Source organism: Gigantopelta aegis, chromosome 7 (genome assembly GCF_016097555.1).
Source record: "Gigantopelta aegis isolate Gae_Host chromosome 7, Gae_host_genome, whole genome shotgun sequence".
Lineage (NCBI taxonomy): Eukaryota > Metazoa > Mollusca > Gastropoda > Neomphalida > Peltospiridae > Gigantopelta > Gigantopelta aegis.
In genome coordinates, this window is record NC_054705.1 from 38285313 (window position 1) to 38307699 (window position 22387).

Genomic DNA, 22387 nt, shown 5'->3' on the forward strand with positions numbered 1-22387 from the left:
AATATTTATATTGACTGAATGAAATGTGTGTGTGTGTGTGGGGGGGGGGGGGGGGGTTGCAGGTTCAGTCTGAAATCATATCCACTTGATGGTGGTCATTAAACTTTAAAGGTTTATTAAACAGAATAAATATAATTTATAATTGTACAATGGTCAGAATGCTTGTTTACAGTTAAAAGCAGTATAAAAATAGAATTAAAATAATATATATAATTATATATATATATATATATATATATATATATATCATCTGATATGGTACTACCCTTGAAATTAGCTACAGCAATTGTTTAATTATTATTTTATTTATTAACTTTTTTGTATTTTTTAATTGCAGGGAAGGATAAGCATGCATTTTATGCAACCATGTGGGTGCACTTTTGTATGCCCTTGTAGACATTACAAGTAATACAACATTAGGAATTGCAGTAACATCATTACCATGCAAATGGAATAATCCAAGAAAAAGAAAAGTGAGTCCCAAAAAGGCACAAAAACTGAATTTCATTTAAAACCCAAAGTGCTTGATACTACCAATAACACAATGGATAGCAACACAGGTACACCTAACTCTTCATGCAGTGACTCGGTGGAAATTAATATGCACCGTATCGGCATTTCTATCGGCACACCTTGCCTAAATTTAACTCTTGATGAACGCATGTACCGTTTTACAAAAACCTGCGACCACTGCCAATCGATATATTATTACTGAGAATGGTCAATTTCGCAGTTTTCATTCTGACGTGACGTTGGTAAATTAAACTACCATTCTATTAAAATGTGTGAGGAATCTGGCGGTTATGTTCCGAATTCAAGACTGCATCGACTACAAAACTCGCACATGTTCATTTTAGACACGGATGCGGTAAAAGATCCCTTGCTGCTAATCGAAAAGAGTAGCCCATGAAGTGGCGACAGCAGGTTTCCTCTCTCAATATCTGTATTGTCCTTAACGATACGTCTGGTGCCATATAACCATAAAAAAATGTGTTGAGTGCATCGTTAAATAAAACATTTCTTTCTTTTCATATTAAATCATGATAACAAACAATGAATAGAACCCGGAAGTAAGCAGAGAAGAATAGAACGTGGCGTTTTAATTAAAATTTTATTAAATGCTGTTACCAGGTTTTTTTTTATTCCAAACACTGAAGTATTATCAGTCAAATATGTACACATTTAATGGTTTTGGCATGGTGGATATATGATAGAAAGTTGTAATCTTGAACGGTAGGGAGTAGCCTACATGGTTGGGGTAAACCCACAATTTGACTGAACATTATTTTGTTCTTTTTTATTCTTCCTTTCTTTTTTTTAACCACCAATGCGGAATTTCGTCGATTTTTATTATTTACTTTTATTTTTAGCCGTTCTGCACTTCAGTCACATACATGATCACAATTAGGTCGGATATGAGTGGATATACCGATCGGTGCATTACGACAATACAAATTTAGAAACCGGAATGGTGTATAGTGCACGAGCACCAACTGTCAGAAAGTCTCTCATATAATCCTATTAAAAAAGGTGCTAGCATCCACAAATCGCCCGAAATCACTTGACAGTCGCGAGTGCAAAAAATGGGTCAACGCACCCTGCATTTGACCAGTCATAATTTCAAAACTACTTGGCATTTGGACTTAAAAGTTTGCATGCATCCATAATTTATATAGACGCACAAATGTGTGAAACTTCATCAAAATCGGCGATGGTCACCCAGGAAGATTTCTGGAATTTGGTTGTTTTGGCGTGGAATGACCCTTTAGTTATGCATTAGAGGATGGGACAGACTATCACTATCAGTTTTTCTGCCAGAAAGAAATTTTTGGGTATGGCGCTATGGAATTGAATGCAACCAGTCCCCCAGAAAGAAAATGGGTTAAGTTTAGGGTTAGGGCTAAGAAAATCATACAGTAATAGGCCTAATAAGAGTAATTAATTTTGTCAAAAGCTTAACTTCTAAAAAATAAAGTCTGCAAAAACATTTGGCTCCATAAGGCATTTATAACCGTTTTACCTTTTAGCAGAAACTCTGACAATAATTTGAAAATGCTTTAGGCCTATATTTTTCAAAGCAAAATTAGTACTTTGATAACTTTCAAACAGTTTTATAATTTAAAATGAAACCTATTCTCCGATTCGTGTTGCACGTCACATCCGCCGACCTTCACCCTAGCATGCCTAGCAACCAGTGAACTGGATGAAAACAAATGGCTCATTTACACTGAATCGCCCATCAGTGTTAGACATTTTTGTCCATTGAGAAGCACAGCACTTCTATTTTGGATTCTGTCAGTCCTCTCGTTATACTATAACTACACATGAACATGATATGTTGCGAAATAAAATAGTTTTTGTTAATTTTACTAAGGTCTCACTACACAGATGTCATCTGCCATTGAAACCCATGTTAAACTGCCCAACTTCAAGCGAAGATTGCCCATAGAACGGGTTCTCGTTGGCACAAACAACATACACCATTGCGAACATACATTATATAAGCATTTATTTTCACTCCAAAATTGAGACTGCATCTGGCTGTAGTACCGGTCCGAACAGGTGGTTCATTAACCGATTCACTCCGGCTGTCATGTCCCAAAAGGTCGATGCACAATATTACAAAATAACATGGGCAAAATACAGCCAGAAGGCTTACCATTAAACATACATATTGTTTTAATTCTTCGCCATTTCCTAGAAGTGAATATGTGAACCATAACATGTGTCACAATTAGGAACTATAGTGGAATGATGAATGAACTCTCACCCGGAAGTGATCTGTATAGTGAGCCTTACTTGCCATTCTCGGAACCGAACATACGGGTACTTCGACCCCTGGCCGCCATTGTTTATCACGTGACGCGGTGAAGCTTCTCCTTAGTTACGTATGGTTTGATAGTGAAATGAGGCAACTTTGGTCGATCATTTACAACAGTTAACGGTCACCATGCCTAACACATGTTGTGCAGTTGGCTGCATAAACCATAACATGATGTTAAAAAAAATATCGTGTTACAAATTTCCAAAAGAAGAGACTAGGCGCCGTTTGTGGGTAGGGTCATTAAAACGACAAACCTGATGGAATTCCATGGCTTCCCTCACTGAATGTGACTACGTTGACTTTAATGTTGTTGCTTGTTGACACCAACAAAGATTAATTTAGCAAACAAAATGGTTAAAGCATGTGCAGTGATAAAAATCCCACATTATACTGTAAATAAAATACACAATTCCATCGTCTTCCATGAACCCCCCCCCCCCCCCCCCCCCCCCCCCCCAACAAAACGATGCATCCAGTTCTTGAATAAAGAGTATATTCCTTTATCATTAAATTTGTGTGGTCTTTATTTTTCATTTAATCTTAGTTGCTTGGATATTATCTATACTTGTATTTATTTTGCCATACCACAGCTACTACATCTTATTATTATTTTTTTTTTTTAATTTTAAAATAAGTTTATACTGCTAAATTACACACATATAATAATTATAATATAGGCCTAAATTCTTGTTTAAACTTTTTTTTTCTTTTTTTTTACAAATGTGTCTGTAGCAGGCCTGCAGTGAGAAAATATAGGTCGTCCCCCCCCCCCCCCCCCGTGTGTTTAGTATTTACTTTGGTGCAGAGGGTAAATAATGTGTGTGCATTTGTTTCAGTATATATATATATATATATATATATATATATATATATATATATGCCAAATTTCTAGGGAAATCACTAATGTGTGTGTGTATATATATATGTATATGTGTGTGTGTGTGTATATATATCTATATACATGTATGTATACATATACATACATACAATATATATATATACATACATACATACATACATATATACACACACACACACACACATTAGTGATTTCCCTAGAAATTTGTCAAGGCATTGTAGACCAAATACTTTTGGGGCATTTTCACCATTTTTGGGGCACTTTTTTTCATTAAAAATACACAAAAATTAATTGAAATAAACATTAATGTAATTTATGTGCTTGCTTTAATAAATGAATGGCAAAAGATGTAAAAGGTATATTTTATTAATTAATAATACCTTTTTGGGTGTTTTATAAAGGCAGTTTTAGAATTAATTAGTGAAAAAGGCTTATTTAATCTCAGAGCAGCATGGTGCTGATTAAGGCAAGATGGTGCTAGGCTATTGAGGCATGGTGCTGCACCGTGCTAAAACAAGCTAGGGAAAACACTACACATACATATACATAAATCTAAAAATACATAAAAAATCTATTCTATTGTGGATCAATGTAATTTGGTGGTTGTGGTACATTTGTAAATTTTACTTGTTCAAGTTAGAGGACTTACCTTTTTACATATATATGTAGTTTCATGGTATTCTACAGTTCAGTGTGTGTGTGTGTAATCTGCTTTAGAAATTACCTGCAATAAAATGAATGGTCAACTGCCATATCTGATATTTGTTTTCCATTTTGAAAACACTGTTTGACATGGAGAATATAGCATTTAACTATCTCATTCATATATTTTCCTTGAATATGCTACATACGTGCATCTACATGAGGTAATTTAACCCGGGTTAAAAGCAACTTAGGTTAAATATGTGTAGTCTAGTAGAAGGCATACCAATATAGATCAGTTTATTAACAACCATATTTGCCTCCTTTCTCCAGCTGTATACCATTAAAAATTAGTTTTGTAGATATTACTTAAATTGAACTGCAATAACAATTCCAATACAGCACAAGACTGAACAAGAAAATATCTGCAATATCTGTGACTAGATATAAAACAACACCAATATTATATATATATATATATATATATATATATATATATATATATATATATTAACCATTATTTACTCAGGTAAGTTTTTGTGTTTTATTACTAAATATACCAGGTTAAACCCTATTATTAAAACATTTGCATGTTTGTTCGACGAGGTAACACTTATGTTTTATTAGGTTGTAGACCTCGACATGAAAATAACAGGGAACTGATAATTTGCTCCCTAATGTAGTTAATGGGGGGCAATTTAAAATATTACCATATTGATACTACATGTATATAAATTCACATGCCAAAGGAAACTATATATTGTTCTCCTTGAAACTAATCTCAGGTGTGATGGGTAAGTAGAGAGAGATACTGCTCCCCCTAGATGTCAAGGTCTGAGGATGGCTATATTTTATTATTGCTATTTTTTGTTGCCTGCATTCAACCGGTAAAAACAAAAGCATTTCATTATTTCAAGAAACTGTATTTTGTTTTAAGAATAAAAGAATGTATTCAGTGGAACATTATACTGCTGCCAATACATCTATATAATACGATATGACAATAATACTATTGTAATTTTGAACTTGTAAAGTAACAACTTTGCCATTGTTTAATTATTACATATTATTTGGAAATAAAATAATTATTAAATCATAAAAATAATTAACTTTATCATGCATACAAATTGTATTATAAATACAAATTATATATTTTGTAGCCCACATCATAATTATTATATTAATAATATCTTATCATTTCAAAATTGTTAAAATTTATAATTAACATTACCTGAAAATTGCATCAACAAAAATTATATTCTGCCCAACCTGCCCTGTCCCCTCGACATTCAAAGTACACGGAAACACATCGGTACTAAATATAGATTATACTAATTCAGATTCCCGTTGTTCGTTTCTCTTATATGGCAACCCAAGCTGTTATAATACACATAAGACGTATTGCAACTATGTGTTAGCTACAGAAAATAAATGACAATATGTAAGGCATGTAAAAAGTTAATATGATAACTTTATTCTATGTAAACTAGTAATCACTAAGGCTTTGCTTCACCCCCAAAGACCCGGATGATCGGTAACTAGGCCGTGTGACGTCACGCCGGTTCCGAGAATATAAACATACGCATATGCATGTTATTGCATTCGTGTACTTCCGATGTTTTGTTTTAGTCAATAGTCCCAAGTGTCTATCTGCTGCCAATCAAAACATCGAAAGTTGCTATAAGCACCCCCTCCCCCCCCAAAAAAAAAAAGAAGAAGAAGAAAAAAAAAAGGAGAATAAAATAATAATAACAGGTATTTATCCAGACGTTGTGTGGGTCCGAACATAGGCCCCTCCCCTAAAGAAAGTGACACTGAAAAGTCCCAATTTCTATGTTAAAAAGTCCCAATATAGGGGCCTATATACATATTTAATTAGTTATGTCTGTTCAGTGTTTCTGCCAGAAATTATTTGAAATGTTTGGGTATGGCGCTATGGAATTGAATGCAGCGACAGTCAACAGGGGATATTGGGGGGGGGGGCTTTTTCAGAAAGAAAATGAGTTAAGTTTAGAGTTAGGGTTAAGAAAACCATACAGTAATGATAAGAGTAATTAATTATGTCAAAAAGTTAACGTTAAAAAAATAATCTGCAAAACAATTTGGGTATGGCACCAGGTACCCGTTTCACTCTGGCAGAAACCCTGCTGTTGTAATAAATAAATTTAACAGTGGTGTACTGCATCATTCAGTGGCCTGAACAAAATCTCAGATATGATTTACTAGCGCTAAGTTTCCTAATCCCATCAGACATTGAACACTGGCAAAAAAAAAAAAAAAAAAAAAAACCCTGGATAAATCCGTGAATAAATATATAACCGGTTTCTGGTCAAACCGAAGTTGCAAAATTGATGCGGCGACGCAGTTTGGGTTTTGGATTTTGGGTTTTGTCTTCTTTTTTTAAAGTATGGATTGGACAGAAAATGTGGGTATATTCTTTTTTCGTTGTTATTTTTTAAATGTCCGCTGCCCCTGCTTTGGTTCCTTCTCTTGTGCTGTCGGCATGTGCTTTGCGTGAATGTCTATTATAAACTGACCTAGCATTTATAGATTAATGACCATTCCTCGTGGCCTAAATTTGAGTGTGATATATATGAATATCTGACAAATATTCCTGAGGAGTTAAGTAGTAGGGAAACCATGACAAATCGCAAGTCACTCGAAGCGTACAACCAGTTTGTGTGTGTGTGTGTGTGTGTGTGTGTGTGTGTGTGTCACTGTGTGTGTGTGAAAATATATATATTAAAAAGGTAAAATATATATAAGTAACGCATCTCCACACACACACACACACACACACACACACACACACACACCCCTCCACCCACACACACACTCACTAGAGGAAGGGAACCCCAAGAGAGAGTGCCCCCTACACAGACACACTCCAGATACCGTTCCCACGGGCATGCACTTTTAAATTACGAAACCCACAATTCTGACGTTATCATCTTCACAGCTGAAGTAATGCCATTACAAAAGTTAAAGGATGCCCCCACATCGTCCCAGGGTTACAGTGGAGGACGAGAAAACTAGATATAGTATTGCCTTTTTTTATAAACTGTCCGTTTTTATGAGGATCTTCGTTTTAATTTGTTCCAACATGCTAAGTTATGTTTGTAAATTTTGTTTGTTTTACCTAATTTAGAGAAGTTATGTATTTTAATGTCAGAGCCTAACCTTGCATTTGTAACAGCCAAAACCTGGGTTTTTTAAAAATATTATACAACATCGTAGAGACACAACAGTATTATTATTTTAATCTTACATACTTCTATTATTTAACTATACTGTCTTTCATAATCCCATAAGGAATGGCTTATGTACTTTTATATTTGTTTTATTTAGTAAATATGTGATGTACATTAGGTGAGACGTTAAGAAATTACCTGTTAATAAAGTATCTGTTTGTCTATATTGTGACAGCACACTGCACCTGTATGGCTGGGTTAAGTTAATACCAACGACTTTAAGCTATATATTTACTACATTACAATAAGCATGAAATTTAAGCACCATATTTTAACCGATTCTGTATTAATATGCTGACAATTATAGACCTATGGCTTTTATATTGTTCTGAAAATTATCAATGTTTTGCAAATGCTTAGGTAGACTAAATAAAACTATTGGGATATTTTCCAAGCGTACGTTTGTATTTAGCTATCAATAAACTGATTAGTATTTTACATAATCATCTAAACGCATAAAAAAAAAATAAAAAAATTCAATACCACAAATTATTTTTAAAAATGTACAAAATATATAATCACATTTTATTTACAAAAATGCACAAAATATATTTGTAATTTTTTTTTTTTTTTTTAAATATATAGCCCTTCCCACAGCGAACGTTTTTTGTTGTTTTTGGGTGTGTTTTTTTTAAATTTATTATTACTATGAAATTTACTACAAATCATTTATTTCACACAATTGCACACAAAAATAGGTTTTGTTTTGTTTTGTTATTTCCAAAATACTTTTACTTTTCTTCTTAAACCAAATTGAATTTATTTACAAAACAGGAGGATGTGATGACGGACTATAGGCCTATGTTAAGTCAAATGTGCCACCGACAAGTAATCACCGATTTCTTACAAATCTATTTTCATATTCACACCAGCATGTCAAATGTCTGTTTGTTTTATTTACACTCCTACATCCTCACTCAGTCACTGATATGAACTGTTGACAACAGAGGTAGGTAAATTTGGATCGTTGCACCCATGGTTTCCCCCCTTGTCCTTTGCATGCATTGGCCTACAGACATTTTTTAACCTCATCTATGGGAAAATTAAAACTTTTAAGTTGCTGTCTATCATCATAACATGATGTGTATTGCCAAAGGCTGCTCAAGTTTTCGGTATTTTCGATTTGCGCGGACAGAAGTCCCGTAATAGAGGTATTTCTCATTCCACTGCGCATGTGCCCGTTGCGGAGTTACTCGAGGACGCAAACCGCGAGATTTCGCGAGATCTCGCCAAAATAGACCTATCTGCAAATTGGGGGGCAAAAGCAATGGGAGGCCACGACCATTGTTCAATTATTAACTGTTCCAACCGCATATGTCCGGGAAATTCGTTATCCTTCCATCGATATCCAGCCAATGGATATCGGAAACGATTGTGGGTAATCGTTTCACGTAGAAAACGATTTTAATGTTACTCTAAGTACGAGGGTTTGTTCGGCACATTTTGTAGGAGGGAAGCCAGTGAACGCATAAGGGACCAAAACCTTACCGGTTCTGTACAGGACGTTCCTACACAGGGCGGTCTAGTATACTTAGATATGGTGGAAAACACATTAACAGTAAAGAAAATAAATATATATTTTGTATATAAAGACAATATATGTATATTTCGGATTATACTCAATAAAATATATAACGTGTGCGTGTGTAAATATATAAAAAATATATGTAGTCAGAACAGCTCTGTACAGAACGTTCCTATACAGGGCGGTTTAGTATTCTCTACTTAGATATGGTAGTAAACAGTAAATAAAATAAAATAAATATCTATTTTGTATATACAGAAAATATATGTATATTTCGGACAATACTCAACAGAATATATATATATATATATATATATATATATATATATATATATATATATATATATATATATATATGAACTTTTAATGTTATTATTACTCAGTATGTTTCAAATTTAATTATAAGTATTGTCTGTTATTACTTTACGTTCATCTAGGTATGAACAAAAAAATCATCCGCAAATTTATATGAGAACGGCTTCGCCGATTCACAAAATTTACGGATGATTTATTTTGTTCATACCCCGATGAACGTAAAAGAAATAACAGACACTCCTTAAATAATAATAATAATAATGATATATAAATATATATAGAGTGATGACGGCTCTGTACAGGACGTTCCTACACAGGTCCGTCTAGTATTTTATATACTTAGATATGGTGGAAAACACATTAACAGTAAAGAAAATAAATATATTTTGTATAATACTCAATGCGTTCATGTTGACACTGTATAAAAACGTGTGTATGGGTAAACAGAACGGCACCTACCTTCAACCCCCCCCCCCCCCCAAATCCCCCTTTTTTAAATTCCCACTTTATGGATATACATGTAACAGCATAAAAATCTCTCTTCTTTTTTTAACTTTTCCCAATTAGATAGACACTAAGAAAAATGCAACAAAACACCTGATATATATATAAACCTGAAACCAGCACACTAAACTCCAAGAATGAACTCGTATCAGCATGTCGACACAGACGCAAATACCTTCTGTGCGCATACCACACATCACCTATTATAGACCTGCATAGTGACGTAACCTCGACGTCACAGAGTCCATTACGTCATCAGCTTTCCGTTGACGGTGTAATTAAATCTACATCTGATGAGTGAGAGCAATAATTCAACTCTCTCACGAAACAAGCCTGTCATGTAGAGAAAAACATACACTTTTTAACGATATATCTGGCTCCCACACGGTTGAGCACTCTATAAAATAGCGTCTTTCAACTCGAAAACGACTACTATTACAAAGCTCCTTATATTGTTGAGCACTCTGAAAGCCGCCATGGAATGTGTAAACTTTGGATACTCTACCAAAATATACCGATCGCGAAACCTGATGACTACAGAAAATGGTTCTTAGAAAAGACCGAGTCATTCCTAAGGAGATTAAGATGGAGATCTTTCTTCTTCCTCAATCCCGAAGTTGCAACACAACAGAAAGAAACATACGGATTTAACACCAACAAATCCCCTCCTTCTATACCAGAACTCAAGAACTTCGAAGAAAAAATGGTAAGACTAGCTAAAAATCTACAATTTAACAACACATCAAGCAACCAACTACAGCGAAAACTCGCTAAGGACATAAACACTATAAAACATGACAAGAAACTACTCGTACCTGCCGATAAAACCACAAACTTTTACAAGCTAGACACCACCACTTACAACAGACTACTAGATAGCAACACAACCAAAGCATATAAAACAGCGCCACAGAACTCAGAACAAGAGATAACCACTAAAGACAAAACACATTGCAGAAAAACTAAATCTAGCAGACCGCATAGATACAACAGCAAAAAGTGAAGCATTTATTACGTTAAAAGACCACAAACCAAACTTCTCCAATAAACCCACCTGTAGACTAATAAACCCATCTAAACCGGAAATTGGCATAATAAGCAAAAAAATCTTAGAGAGAATCAACAGAAAGATTCTGAACACAACCAGAACAAACCAGTGGAGGAACACGTCAGACGTGATTAAGTGGTTTAAAGCAATATCCAATAAATCCAACTATTCTTTCATATGTTTCGACATATGCGATTTTTATCCGTCCATAACAGAAAATCTCGTGAAACAAGCCCTACAGTTCGCATCCAAATTCGATGATATTTCTAGCGATGAGATGGAAATAATATTACAAGCAAGAAATTCACTGCTATTTAACAACAGCAAGGCATGGTGCAAAAGAGGCAAACAATCACGGTTTGATGTAACTATGGGTAGTTACGATGGAGCAGAAATTTGCGAAATAGTCGGGCTCTTTCTTCTTTCAGAACTACAAGCCAAATACGGCAACAATATAGGACTATATCGCGACGATGGCCTAGCTGCATTCAATGAGTCACCGAGAACCATAGAGATAATCAAAAAAGATATTTGCAGAATATTTGCAAACCATAAACTCAAGATCACCATAGTCGCCAACAAAAAATCTGTAGATTACTTAGACGTAACTCTAGATCTTGAAAAGAGCTCAGTCAAACCCTATATGAAACCAAACAACACACCTTTATACATCCACAACAAGAGCAACCACCCTCCAAATATCATCCGCAGTATACCAAAAACAATAAATAAAAGGCTTTCTGATATATCTTCGAATGAGTGCATCTTTGAAGAAGCGAAACGCCCATATAAGGAAGCCTTACTCAAGAGCGGATATAACTATAACCTCAAATACACCCCAACAGCAGAAAACAACAGACGCAGAAACAACCGCAATAGAAACATCACCTGGTACAACCCACCATATAGCTCCAACGTGAAAACCAACGTAGGTCACCAGTTCCTCAGATTACTCGATGAGTGCTTTCCCAAAAGCAACCCTCTCCACAAAATTATAAATCGAAACACCGTTAAAATTAGCTATAGCTGCATGCCTAATGTTGGGAAAATAATTTCAGCGCATAACAAAACTCTACTTCAACAACACAGAGACAAAGACACCGTTCCCCCCAGAGAATGCAACTGTAGACGAAGAGCTGAATGTCCACTTGAGGGCAAATGCTTGCAGAAAGGAGTAATATATCAAGCTACCGTTAATACACTCGATAACAAAAAGCAAGAAACATACGTTGGTTTGACCGAGAACACATTTAAGACGAGATATACTGCGCACACGAGCAGTTTTCAAAACGCAACACAGAAGAACGCAACAGCGCTAAGTCAGTACATTTGGACACTGAAGGATAGATTCACCCCATACACCATTAAGTGGAAAATGTTATCCAAAGCAAAATCATACTCTCCAGCGAGCAAAAGATGTAACCTCTGCCTGAAGGAAAAACTGTTCATAATGTATAAACCTGAAACCAGCACACTAAACTCCAAGAATGAACTCGTATCAGCATGTCGACACAGACGCAAATACCTTCTGTGCGCATACCACACATCACCTATTATAGACCTGCATAGTGACGTAACCTCGACGTCACAGAGTCCATTACGTCATCAGCTTTCCGTTGACGGTGTAATTAAATCTACATCTGATGAGTGAGAGCAATAATTCAACTCTCTCACGAAACAAGCCTGTCATGTAGAGAAAAACATACACTTTTTAACGATATATATATATATATATATATATATATATATATACTCTTCAAAAGAAGAAACGCAAAACCACATAACATATTGATATATATATCCGATATTACCAAATGTTGCACAGTCAAATTCACTCTGTCCTAGCGGCCACCTGTATTCAGCGGTCACTTGCCTTAAGCGGCCACTTTTTTTCCTCCCAAACGATTTATCAAATGTAAATGCACCTGTAATAAGCGGTCACCTGTCTAACGCGGCCAGCGGCCACCTAAATCTGATCCCAAATCGCTAAAATACCTGCATTAAGCGGCAGTTTGCCGCATAAACGTTCACTATACACAGTAAAGTTTTACTCTTATATAAAAGGGATATTTTAACAACAGCGATAGGTGCAGCAAATAACCGATCTTCACACCTTCAGGAATAATAGTACCCATTCAGTCCCGACATCTCCACTGTGTATCAATTAAGGAAGTATGAATCTGACATGCATCTAATTGCCTCTGGGCAGGCTACGCTTGACATTTGTAGATTCACTTACTATAACAATACATCGCATGAAGTCGGAATTAAATAATTAAATGGAAAAAGAAAACAAACTTGTGGAAAACGGTTAATTTAATATATTCTATTTGCATTATTTTTGAAGGAGACAACATGTCAAAAGTTGATTTATAGTCAACTATGAAGCACACATCCGTTAATTAGCAGTACAGACGGTAAAACAAGAAACAACAACAAATGTTTTAAAGACTATATATGGCAACCTGTACTCAGCGGCAACCTGTCTTAAGCGGCCACGTTTATCTACTCCCTTGTGTGGCCGCTTAAGACAGGTTGGAAAAAGAAAACAAACTTGTGACTATATATATATGTGTGTGTGTGTATGTAGTTATATATTGGCAACCTGTACTCTCTCTCTCTCTCTCTCTCTCTCTCTCTCTCTCTCTCTCTCTCTCTCTCTCTCTCTCTCTCTCTCTCTCTCAAATATATATATCGATCGATGCCATAACCTGTCGATGCCATAACCTATGGAATCTGTCAAATGTTTTGTTTATACATTTTACGAGATAGTCTTTTAATCTGGCGTTATCAAAACCCTCGGATACAAGTCGCAGAGACTTTGTCCAAGTTGTTGCACTGCTTTTTAATTTGAACCATTCTGCTGTAAATTTCAGCGGACCGTTTTCTACGGCCATTATACCATCTAATTCGAAATATGTACATGTTAGTTGTCAAAGTTTAAAAGTCTCCTACGAAGCTACTCAAGTCGCCCATAACAACCTGTCTGTCACGCCCCCCAATTTGTAAATAGACTAGTTTCAGTCTATTTTGTCAAGGGACGTTACTCTTCGCGCGCATGCGCAATAGGAATGTGAAATACCTCTATTAACGATATTCCTCTAGTGTTTCCAATAACTCCCATACAAATAACGGTTTGTTTTCACCCAGTCCCGTAGCCCGAGTACTCTGACTGTAAGAGAGCTAGACGGACATTTGGACATAAATACGCTCTCATTACAGTCAGAGACCAACCTATGTAATGTATATTTTTGGCAATTCCTGACTACCAAACGGTAGGCAAAGATTCCCGCTCTAATACCACAACAATCCTATGTTCGGCGATCTATTTCGAGACGTAGATCACGTGATCGCCACTGGGCGATTCCACCTTGTGCAGCAGTTACAGGGGCCGTCTCATACCAAGCGACGTTACAACATGGAAGAGTTGGCTAATGCCGTTTTGGATGAATTTGGATTTAATTACGTCATTAAACCAAAACAATTACACATTATTGATTCCATTTTGAATTTGAAGGATACATTTGGGGTGTTATCGACAGGATACGGCAAAAGTATGTGCTACGTACTGCCTCCTCTTATGAGACGGCCCCTGTAACTGCTGCACAAGGCGGAATCGCCCAGTCTCGAAATAGATCGCCGAGCTTTGTAATTGTTGCGACGGAGTGTCACGAAGCGTAGCTGAATGTGGGTGCTGTCGGGTTTCTTTCTGTAGTATGTGTATTAGTGATTAATATATTGATTTTTTTGTATCAGTTAACTCGAAAATGATCGATGTAAAGGTATTTGACGTCAAACATAGGATTGTTGTGGTATTAGAGCGGGAATCTTTGCCTACCGTTTGGTAGTCAGGAATTGCCATAGGTTGGTCTCTGACTGTAATGAGAGCGTATTTATGTCCAAATGTCCGTCTAGCTCTCTTACAGTCAGAGTACTCGGGCTACCAGTCCCGTAGTCGTCATGGTAACTGCGGCCTGCCACCATGCGGTTTGTCGGGATGCGCGCGCAACCCGAATCGGAGAATAGATGCTCAAATACGGGTGTTTGCCTTTTTTCCTTTCTAGTAAATTTTGCCGGGCTTTTTTCCACCTCTGTGAAGTTGGGGGTGTTGGTAAAACGCGGACCGGACCGGAACGTAACCAGATACCTATTGCACGTTTTGTGGTTGTTTTGTACGGAGCCCCTTTGGGGACATGCTGATATATTTTTTTTATCTCGTGCGCACGAGTTAATATCTCGTGCCCACGAGTTAATATCTCGTGCGCACAAGTTAATCATGGCTTATGATGTACGGAGCCACGAGTTAATATCTCGTGCCCACGAGTTAATATCTCGTGCGCACAGGTTAATTATCTCGTGCCCACGAGTTAATTATTTCGTGCGCATGAGTTAATTATCTCGTGCGCACGAGATATTAACATGCGTGCGCATACGGCTGGAATAAACAACATGGAGACTCAGAAAACACATCTTATTCAGGCATATTTTATGTTTGGCATGGCTTATGCTGAAATATTGCACTTTCTTTCAGCAAAGCATGGCATACGTATGTCCATGGGTCATTTAAAAAGGTGTCTGAACGGAATGGGACTGTATAGGCGTAAACATTATTCGGATATAGCTGGTGTAGCCGATTTTCTTAAAAATGAGCTGAGGACATCGAGTCAACTTCATGGTTACAGATGGATGCACCCGAAATGTGTTCAGTCTGGGTTTGTCATTAAGAAGGAACTCGTTGGAATTCTTCTACAAATACTGGACCCTCATGGTGTATCCCTACGAAAGAAAAGGAAGCTTAAGAGAAGAGAATATATATCAAGAGGACCGAACTTCGTATGGCATTTGGATTCTTATGATAAGCTAAAGCCATATGGAATATGCATAAATGGATGTATCGACGGGTTTTCTCGTCATATCATTTGGATGGAAGTAAATAAAACAAGCAATGACCCAAATGTAATCGGTGGGTATTTCGCACAAGCTGTATTGGATACTGGTGGTATACCAACTTTACTTCGAGGTGACATGGGGACAGAAAACAGTCTTGTAGCTGACATGCAGAGTGTCTTCGCAGGGGGAGACGGCAGGTTCGTCTATGGCACGAGTCAGCACAATCAGTGCATAGAAGCATGGTGGTGTATTCTGCGGAGAAAGAACGCTCAGTTCTGGATGTCCGTGTTTGAAGACATCAAGACAGACGGACTGTTTTCCGGTGACCATCTCAACAAAAGCCTAATCCAGTTTTGCTTTTTGCCTCTGATAAAGGTATGCTGTAGGCTGTTTCATAATACTATTACCACTTTTACATCGGGACCAAACTAATCGGGATTCCTTAATGGTATTGCTACCAGTGTAAACGCCAAGGAAGCTGGAGTAGTTTTGATCCATTTTAAATGTACAGTCTGTAATCCGGATTCCGTTATCCCGATTAATTTGTCACCAGTATAAACGCAATCTTTTAAAGTTTCACAAATCCTAACGCGTTTTAAAACAAGCCGTGTTCAATTTGTCTGTAATCATATTAATTACAGGACAATGTTACTTCCATGAAAAGATGAATTTGTTTAGTAAAGTTTGTTTGCATAATAGCGAATAATATAGAACATATCATTTATTACATTTTACCAGCGAAATATCAGGATTTTGGTACAACTACTACTAGTATGTTATTTTTATACCTGTAATAAGAGAGACGTAAATAGATATGACGTCATACCTTCCTGGTTAAAATTATCGGGAGTCATATTTATCGTATTTTCCCACCTTGGAAAATATTTATCGTATGTTCTCTTGTATCAGTGTCGTTTAATGATTGGCTGTCACGAGAGTACGTCTCTTTCTGGTTGGACGTTTTTTTTTTTTCTGCCAGTGGTTGCAGTGACGTCAGATCTGCTCATGTATGACGTCATATCGTTGAGTAGGCAATGCAATGTTGTTAGTTTGTTAACGTTGACTGGAATGTTTATTTCAAATTTTGCAGGACAATTTAACGGTAATAAATATAATATTAAATTCGTGTCCATTACAGACGTTGTTTACGACACTCGTGTCTTAATTATAACATTTCACTCGGTCTCGCTCGTGAAATATGATAATTTAGACACTCATATAATATCCTTTATATTTTACTGCATCTGGGGACTAATAATAATGACGTCACAATACTTCGGCCATTTTGGCGAAATGTTTTGACTTTTGACGCCGAGTCCGCGAGTTTTTGGAATGGTATTATTATAATCCAATTCTGATATTTAAATGCCGAAAGAATGTGTACTGTAATACATATAATATCCTCAATTTCTTGCATAATAACGGCGTAAGTATATATCTCACCTCATGATGTGTATATCAAACTGTTCTGCCCCACTCATGAAATTTATATAAACGATATAAAATGACAAACCATGGAATATCATATATAGACTACCATACTCATGCATAGTCGGTATAAACATATACAATATTTAACCGAGGCCTTTATTATTCTCACATTATGTATTCAACAACATTAAGCAAATTCTCATTACTGATGCACACCTGGTTTTATTCTCCTTGTACTTTTTCAAGGGTCACCGTGTAAATCTTCCTTTGTTCATATTTTGTGCTAGTTTCATCGATTTTGAGTTTGAATTACGGTTTTATTGACACTTCGGTATTCTCTTGTTTTCTTATGAACTTGTCACGTTTTTTCAAATGTATTTTTCTATGCAAGTAGTATGCCACTTTTATTTCTTTACCAGGAGATTACAGATCTTGTGAATGAATGGAATACACATAGAATCCGTATAAATGCTGGGAGTAGAGGTTATGGAGGGCGACCTGTCACACTTTACAACCTACCCGAATTATATGGAACACTCGACTTCAAGTACCTTGTTGAAACAGAAGAACTGGACATAAGTAGTATAAGGGCCTATCCACCCCCATGACCTACTTTCCGTGATCTTGACCTTGGTGTCTGGCCTTGGTGTGAGTCATAGTGGTGTGTTCTACTAGGGTGAACGCTCGCCCGTGTCCCTGACCGACTTAGGTTGGTACTGATGTCCTTGGACTGGCCCTGACCGATTTGTTTAGCATTGACCGACTTAGAAGGCAGTGACTGGTATACCTGGGCAGGTGTGCGACCTTGGTGTAAGTCATAGCCTTGACGTACTTGGTGTGTGACTCGTCGCCTAGCCTTGACAGGGATGGTGTAGGATCCCAAATTGCTACTAATGGGAAAGTGCAGCGGGTTTCCTCTCTAAAACTGTCAGAAGTATGTTTCACATCCAATAGCCGATGATTAATAAATCGAGATGCTCTAGTGGTGTCGTTAACCTACCACTTCTAAGGACTGCCCGACGCGAGGTAGTGTATTTAATTTTAGCGCGCTGAATGATGAATGGTTATCACTGTTGACATCCGGCAAGTGATGGTATCTTGTGTTGTCAGTCTCTAAATAAAATACTCTACGGAACTTCTAGAAGTTACGTTCTCAAAGTCTGGCAGAAAGACGAAATGATTGAAATAGATGAAAAAAGGAATTCTCGTTCTACACTATCTGATAGCGCATTCACAAGATTATTATGAACTGACCTATTTCGTCGCTTCATCCCGCGAGCGCACACACACCCACTCATATATATGGTTTAAATAACAGACTTTGCCAATGTCTCGGTAGCTCAGTCGTTAGCGTAGTCGACTTGAGCGTGAAAGGTGCGTCGTTCGTATCTCATGTGGTAGAATTTTTTTTTTTTTATTATTATTTTTTAAATTAGTTTATTTATTTATTTATTTGTTTTTTATTTTTTTATTTATTTATTTATTTGTTTATTTATTTATTTATTATGTTCAAGCAGAACCCAATACAAGCATCCTCTAATAACCCTGTGTGGACGGGACGTAGCTCAGTGTTAAATTATGAGAAATATTCAAATAATAATTATTTGCCAGCATGAGTATACATAGTTTGACTTTTATAACATTGACCTTGAAACTTTTCCCCACATATTTTCACCAGACAATATCTTGACCTGGACGCTTGGACATTAAAACTTGCTTACGTGTTATGTGTTTCTGAGAAACGTTGCCGCAGTACGAGTATGACTTTTGACCTTAAAACATTGCTTCATAATGCCACAACAAGATGTTTACTAATGACGGAAGAGATTAATCAGTTGACATTTATGACCTTGAAACCTGGTCACTTGTTTCTTAGTCAATTCTAAAAAACTTTGTTTTGTAATGTCATAAAGATTTAAACAGAAAAGCGATAAAGAGTTTTACCTTTGTGACCTTGATTGTTGTTTTCTAAAAAGCATTGTGTGAAAAGCATGATTACTTCACTCGATAGGACGCCGTACCTAATATTCCTATCTAATAACAGGAATATGACCTTTTGTTTTCTTGTTCGTGAAAATTGGCAGATATATCAGAGATGGTGTTCTTAAAAATGTATGATGTGAACGTATTCACAGCATATGATACTGTAGCTGTTTGAAAGATCAAATTAAACGGCCATTCCTGGTTGAATACGGAATACCTGCCTAATTTGTCTATCGTTTTTCTTGCAGTGACACTGAAGTATTTAAAATGCATCTGACTATGATATAATTTATATAGTAAGACAAACACATTAGTATAACAACATGAAATCAGGATTTACCTCCATAACATATTCAAGTTGGTCAAATATTCTAATGTTCCGTGCTCTACTTCAAATCGTTGAATCATTCTATCACGTTTTCTAGATTTTTGTTTGTCTGTTTTTATAATGCTTAACTGCCGGTGTAGCAGCCCCAACATTTTCCTCCTATATCTTTAAACTGGTGTTATGCATTGTATCCTAATGCCAAACCCTGGGGTTATTAATAATTCCTTTGAACGCGTTTTTGGATTTGATATGTACAACGGTACATTGTTGAATTATATACACGTATGTATGTACTTTATATTTTGAATATTTCTGCTGTATGTATGTCGGGTTTTGACTTATACATATATTCAACGACGCACTGGCACAGGGGATATTAAAATCATTTATTGCCTTCACAAATTTCCTCATGCCGTTACCGAGACCCGAACCATGTATGTGTGTGTGTGTGTGTATGTGTGTGTGTGTGTGTGTGTGTGTGTGTGTGTGTGTGTGTGTGTGTCTATCTATCTATATCTACCTATCTATATCTATCTACCTATCTATATCTATATGTCTATCTAGCTATATCTATCTATATCTTTCCATCTATATATATATATATATCTGTCTATATCTATCTATCTATCTATCTATAGCATTATAGAAACTTAAAAACTGTTTAAGGAGTTTTAGATTATTATCTACTTAGTTGCCCCCCCCCCCCCCCCCCCAACAAAAAATCCTAACTACGGCCCTGCTATCTATCTACATGATACGGCATAAAATCGGTGTTCTAAAATTTGCAGGACAGTTAACCTTCATAAGACATTTTCACTGAGTATACAAATTATTGTCATTATGTTGATAGTTAACGAATCCCGAATTATTACACTTAACGCGACCTCGATTGTAATTAACGAAAATAAATATTGCTTAAATCAACTAAATGTTATGATTGTATGATTTAAATTTTGTTTAAACGTATAGGCCTACATAATTAGGGGAAGTCTTTTGGGGTGGGGGAGACACAATAGATAAAAAAAACACACACTGAGTTATGAGATACCTGGAAGCAAAACATATAGATCTAGAACATATGAACGTCAAGGTAGCATACGCACATTGATGCTAATATCCAGTACTATTGTTCTCGAGTTACACATTGTGTAAAATGGCGAGTGGTTGGAAAAGCTGACTGTGCTACCTTAACTGCATGACTCGTACGCATGAGTTGATACTGGGAGAATCAATAATGATTATTAGCACACACAAATATCAACAAACTACCAAGCAATGACACTGTTTCACATCATGCTTAATTTCGTTTAGTCTTTAAACGTTGAAAGTCAATAAACAAAGATATAAAAAGGTTATAAAAATGCATGATCTTATTCAAACGAAATGATTATTCAGATTCCTATGTCACGGAATACTGTTTCAATAGACCAAATCTATGACAGATGTACATCCCAGCGAAATGGGGATATTGTGACTAAGCAACGGAATGTTTAAAGTCACATGTCGTGTAATAATACGTCCCCTGTCTTCGACGAACGTATGAAAACAAAAACTATCTGTACTACGCTACTGATTTTGCAGTCATAACGATTCATAATAAGCACAATATGTGCAAAACGTCCAATGTCTAAATATATGATGACTAGAAACTAAAACAACTAATTGTTTATAAAGTTATATAACAAAAATAAGTTCCTGGTGTAGTCGAATATCCGTGGTGATGTAAAGAACAAGATTAAACAATGTCCATCAGTCATATGTCAGAGCTAAGTACATTTTTGAATTCATTTCTGAAAATGGTGAAACTTTCGTAGTTTCTGGGTGGTTGAAGAACCTGTCCGCATGTTCTGCCAATCGGACGTCGCTGGAATCCATCCAAAGTCACAAACTCGACAGTGATTTCGTGCAAATCTGCAATGAGAAGATCCGATCCAGTGCAAAAGCGTAGAAAGTTCTTTAGTATGGGTTTATCTAGCTCTCTAATGAATCTCCTAGCGTGGTTTGCCACTTCTGCCTCTGGAAGAGACATGTTCTCGGGAAACTTCATCAATTTGAGAATCTTCTTTGGAGTTGGTTCCATCTCCGTATACATTTCTTTCAGACGATCGCTTGATATCTCGGAACCTAAGTCTTTCAAGACATCGGCCCAACAGTTTACGATAAATTTTGGTTCTTGTACCAACTCTTTGTGGGCGATTTCTTCTAGAATCTTTGGAAGGGTATCCTTTGTGACATACGATCGGCAGTTGTGGTTGTCTAAGGCATCCATTAAGTCATCTTGGTCGACACTTTCGAAGTTTTGTAAGGCCATTGTGAACAATTTGTTTTCTGCATCTGTGATATACTTCATGAAATTATCGAGTAAGCACGATACCTGTTTTCCGTACATTGCCTCTGTGATCACTGGTGCAGATAAGAAAGCAAGAAAGTACTTCAGACATTGGTAACCCTTCAATACAATTCTTGCTACAGCAGTCCATTCCTTTGTCTGGAAATCGTGTCGTATGACGGGAATCTTCTCTTGGTTTCCGACACAGCATTGGTCGATGAACTCCGTCCAAAACCCTGTAATGCAGTCTCGAAAAACTCCGTCTCCTGATCCCTTCTCTTCTTGTTCATTTGGTAATACATGTGTTGCGTCAAATGTCGTAGCATCCACAACATCTGGATTGGAAAGCTGCTGTATCATCTCTTTCAGTGCATGCCTTCTGTGGACACGTAATGCAAATGTACTCTTCTCTGGCTCCTGATAAGGAAGTGTTGCATCTAAACTGCTCGCACTGGAAT

General features: G+C 36.5%; 1 protein-coding gene across 1 annotated transcript; it reads left to right on the plus strand.

Annotated features, from left to right (window-relative positions):
* Positions 1–14915: 14915 nt before the first annotated feature.
* On the plus strand, positions 14916–17987 carry LOC121377582. Its single transcript, XM_041505640.1, has 2 exons — positions 14916–16233; positions 17709–17987. The coding sequence occupies exons 1-2, from the start codon at positions 15388–15390 to the stop codon at positions 17895–17897; spliced, it is 1035 nt and encodes a 344-aa protein (XP_041361574.1). The 5' UTR covers positions 14916–15387; the 3' UTR covers positions 17898–17987.
* Positions 17988–22387: the final 4400 nt, after the last annotated feature.